Source organism: Sardina pilchardus, chromosome 21 (genome assembly GCF_963854185.1).
Source record: "Sardina pilchardus chromosome 21, fSarPil1.1, whole genome shotgun sequence".
In the NCBI taxonomy this organism is placed as follows: domain Eukaryota; kingdom Metazoa; phylum Chordata; class Actinopteri; order Clupeiformes; family Clupeidae; genus Sardina; species Sardina pilchardus.
Genome location: NC_085014.1, coordinates 10,434,180 through 10,439,179, shown reverse-complemented (window position 1 = coordinate 10,439,179; position 5,000 = coordinate 10,434,180). Strand labels below are relative to the sequence as shown.

At 48.0% G+C, this 5,000-nt stretch overlaps 1 protein-coding gene across 1 annotated transcript in view; it reads left to right on the top strand.

The window, feature by feature from the left end:
- Positions 1-5,000, top strand: part of LOC134068537 (connector enhancer of kinase suppressor of ras 2-like) — a 105,600-nt gene that overhangs the window by 49,188 nt on the left and 51,412 nt on the right. The window contains exon 8 of the mRNA XM_062524219.1: positions 2,823-2,891. Coding sequence (XP_062380203.1) covers positions 2,823-2,891 — 69 coding nt within the window. The remainder of the gene's footprint in view (positions 1-2,822; positions 2,892-5,000) is intronic.

Below are 5,000 nucleotides of genomic sequence, written 5' to 3'. Positions count from 1 at the left end.
TACACACACACACACACACACACACACACACACACACACACACACACACACAAACACACCCAAGCACACATGCATAGAAGCACACACATATGTGCAGAAGAGAGCACTCACACACACACACACACACACACACACACACACCTCCTCTCAGCCCCCACAGCCTTCTCGGTGGGCCAGCTGGGAGATGGCAGGGTGGGGTGATGGCACACTCCGTGGGCAGGCTGGCTGGCTGGCTGGCTGGCTGGCACCTCTCAGACAGAGCCAGCGCCAGCGCCAGGCTATGGAGGAGCGGGTGCGCTGCCAACAGGCACCGTGCGATTAATGCGTGGGCATTATAATGGGACTGGCACAGCGCGGGCAGACGGCCGGCTCAGTGCCATCGCTCATGAGAAGGCATGGGATACGGGGAGGGGGGGGGGGGTAGTGCCACCATGCCTGGCTCTGGAGAAGCTGTCAGCTTCATCGCTGGGACCTGTCACCTAAGGAAGACAATCTAATCATGTCTCTGTGTGTGTGTGTGTGTGTGTGTGTGTGTGTGTGTGTGTGTGTGTGTGTGTGTGTGTGTGTGTGTGTTTGTGTGTGTGTGTGTGTGTGTGTGTGTGTGTGTGTGTGTGTGTGTTTGAGAGACAGAGAGAAGAAGAGTGTTTGTGTGTATGTGTCTGAAAGTTGCCGTTTGTGTGTGATTGTGTACGTCCGGTTGCTGTCTGTGGTTGCAGCATGTTTCTTGTTGACAGAGCTCACGATGGACCTCACAGCATTCATGCTCTTGTCTATACTGTATATGAAGTGCACTGCACACCTGCACTGCCTCCTGACTGGCACTGTGCCCGTGTGGTGGCGTGTGTTGGTGATAGTAGTGGAGTGTGTGTGTGTGTGGAGGTGGTGGTGGGTCCACAGGCCCACAGCCCCACTATGCTACTGAACTCATAGTGCTGCAAGAGCTTTTGCTGCTACTGCTGCTACTGTTGTTGTTTTGGTGGTGGGGAGGAGGAAGTGCGTGTGTGTGTGTGTGTGTGTGTGTGTGTGTGTGTGTGTGTGTGTGTGTGTGTGTGTGTGTGTGTGTGTGTGTGTGTGTGCGTGTGTGTATGTGTGTGCATATGTGTGTGCATGTGTGTGCGTGTGTGTGTGTGTGTGTGTGTGTGTGTGGAGGAGGTGGCGGGTCCACTCCTGTCCACTCTGAGCCAGCCGGAGGAGCGGGCGGCGGATATTAGCACCGCCGGGCTATTTATTCCTCCTCATTGTGCTCATTGTCTCGGTGTCGCCGTGGAGATTAGCGGACGCTAGCTGGCCGCCAGCGCAGCGGGGGCCTGTGGTGGTCAGAGATAGGATAGAGCGAGAGAGAGAGCCCCACGTCCCTGCTCTGATTGGGCGCTGATTGCTCACGGCGAGCCAAAGCTCATATACTCCTCAGCCATAATTGTGGAGCTTTTTTAGACAATGCTGAGGCTGTTTCCAGTGGCATCGTTTTCATCAGAGACCAAATAAGGAAGCCGAAGAAGAAGCGGAGAATAAGACTCAGGTGCTGGATGGGTGGTCATTACCGGGGCTATTCAACTCAGGGTTCATGCAGAGGTGCCCACTCTAGCTCTAGTCCTGTCCACACAAACCCATTCAGATTTACATTATTCGCTTTCAGCTCTCGGAATTAAGCCTTTTTGTGTGTTCTTAAGATTGACATTTTTTCACTAAATAATCCCAGATTGTGTCAGGCAAAGAGTCTAATCAAAGATGTACAGTCTTTTAATATTTGATATTATATAATTTAATATTATTGAAATTTATTGAAAGTTTAACTTGAGCAGGTTTTTTTTTTTTTTTTTTGAAGGTGAACAATGTTCTCTGAACCCGCTGACTGAATGCTAATCCTAGCTCTTTGAAGTATTACACTTCCTGGTAGACAGATTACGGTGAATTGTGGATGTTGCATCATTGCCAGCGATTGACCGCTGGACGGCTGTGGCATCACCATCACGCTCGAACGGTGCTGACCCTAACGTGAGGACAGCCGGTGGTCATGACTGGCCCCCCTGTCTGCTCGTGTTTCTCCTGGACACATCTCCAGCACTGAACCGAGGGAAGCCCACTGAGCGCGCTCAGTAACCTCGTGGTCTAACCCCCCGAAGCGAGCACGTTGACCCCCCCCACCCCACCCCCCCTTGTAGGCTCTCATTGGCTATGAAGGCTACTGCCTTCCGTCGCCATGCAACCTTGCCGTTACCTAGGAGACCAGGCGTATTGCGTCGGACGGGGTTAGAAGGGGAGTGAGATGAGTTTAGTCAGAGTAGCATCGGTAGAGGTTCTAAAACCCCCACACATCGTGGATTATGTACATTATGTGCGGAAATGAGAGATTGGAATTATGGTTTAGAGTACAATGTGGAGATGTATCCGGATGTACATTTGGGACAGCAATATTGAAATTCATTATGACTAATGCATGACAGAATAGGAACGTTTTTTTTTATGAACACAACCAGACACACACACGCGCGCACGCCGCACGCACACACACATGCACACGCACACGCACACGCACACAAGCAAACACACACACTCTCTACATCAGAATCCCACAGGGACACCAACCACACAGATCCTTTAATTCCTGTTTGGCTGGCGGTGCTCTCTTTAACCATGGAGATCATACAGACCGCAGACTGGGGAGATTCCATGCTCACAACATGTCTGCCTTTGAATGAACACACGGCAATCAATACATGCTCACTTTCATCTGTTCTCTCCCTCCCTCCCTCTCTCTCTCTCTCTCTCTCTCTCTCTCTTCTCTCTCTCTCTCTCTCCATCTCTCTCTTCCTCTCATCTAGTCTCCTGCTGACCAGTGTAAGAAGATCCATGCTGGGGACGAGGTGATTCAGGTCAACCACCAGACTGTGGTGAGTCTTCTCCCCCCCATGTACTCCCATTCCCCTGCTCCCGCCGTCCACACACACACACACACACACACACACACACACACACACACACACACACGGAACCCTGGGTGGCCTGTGAGACTAATTTCAAACACTCCATTATGTGCACAGTAGCCTTGTGAAACTCGTTGGTATTTCCCCCCTCTTCTCTATGGTGCAGTTTTCAAAGCTCACAACAATTATTGAAGAATTATTGGGGAAATATCTAAGCAATTGTTATAGCTCAACATAACAGTCCACTGCTAGGCTGCTGGAAAATATTGTTTTTTTTTTCTCATCAGTTTAGAGCAAAACAATGCCAGTAAAAGAAAGGATTTAGCGCTTACTGCGTAGCACAAAGCCTTAGCAGTGGCTTCTCTGATAGCAGTGAAGGGCGGCTGTGAAGATGCTCTCTTTCATACTATGTAATTACACTGTGAGGCGGCGACGAGAGGCCCACTCTGTGATCTGTAATACCAGACATGTCTCCGAGCCCATCGCCCATAATGAGGGATGTCTGTGCAATGTAAACATATCAGACAGCTTTCAGCGAGACACGAAGCGTTTAGCTAATACGGGAGCTGTGTGGTTTAGCAGCAATTAAGTCACAAGATCTTAGTCATTCCCAAAAGTATCCATCCGTGGTGGGTGACAGTATGACAGCTTGACGTGGTCAGGAATCACCATTTAGAAATTGAGAGCCTGATGCTTTGTAGCTAAAGAGGCCATTGGACATGTCAGTGGACACCACTTTCACTGTCCCTCAGTACTCTCCGCGGCCACAGTCACAGTACAGACTATACAGATTGAGGCAATTAACAGACTTCAAGTTCTTGGCAGACATTTGAATGCAACCAGCAGTGCTCTGGCTTTTTGATATGCCACTGCTACTTACTTCAAATGTGTGCTTTGGTGCAATGTGGATGTGTGTGCAATGCTGCCTAAAGTACCTGGAACAGGTCAGGCAGGTGTGTGTGTGTGTGTGTGTGTGTTTGTTTGTGTGTGTGTGTTTGTGTGTGTGTGTGTGTGTGTGTGTGTGTGTGTGTGTGTGTGTGTGTGTGTGTGTGTGTGTGTGTGTGTGTGCGTCACACTGACCGTTAGTGTAAATGTTAGGTTGACAGGCAGACAGATACAGTAGATAATGGGATGTGTGTGTGAGTGTTTATTTGTGTACATACAGTACAGTATTATAGCCGGAAATGTTCCTACCCTCGTTTACTGTATTTCTATACCAAGCAATATCTTTAGCCACAGATATACAAATCTATAGATATCTGAGCATTTCTCTCTCTGTCTCTAATTCTCTATGATGCACACAGGGACGTCGTTAGGTCTATTTTATCTGCACACAGCGCTTCGTCCATCTTCACCCATCACTCTCCGTGGTACAGTATATCTTACAAATGCTTAGCTCAACACACGGAAATCCATACAGTATCAGAATTAACAGCAGACCTTACCGGACATGAGGATATGCAATACCAATAATATACAGTAAGCCGCTCCAGAGTAATTCAAGTTTTTGAAATCTACATGGTATCCAACTTTGGCCTGAAATTCTAATGTAATAAGTAGGCCAAAATAAGGCTGGCATAACATATACAGTATGCAAGCATGGTCACATCATACAGTACTTTCCCAGATGTGTAGCCTACTGTATACACTCTTGGAAATTATATAGCCTAATACTGTACAGTATATCAAGAGCTCTTTTCCAAAACACTTTTTGAAAACATTAGTACAGTAAGTCATGTTATTTAATTGTGTATTTCAGTTAAACAAAAATGGAGGATATAGCATTTTGGAACCAAAGTCTTCATATATAGATGGCCCTTACAATGATCAAGATCTGAGCTTAATTGTAAAATTACACTGAAAATAGCCCTTTTAAGATTGTGCGTTATCTACAACCGTAGGTTTCCTTCCCTGTCTTTCAATCTGAGTGACAACCCTACGCGCGCACGCACGCACACACATGCACGCGCACACACACACACACACACACACACACACACACACACACACACACACACACACCACCCAACTCTCTCCTTCCCTGTCTGACTCAGACACACACAAACCTGTGCACAC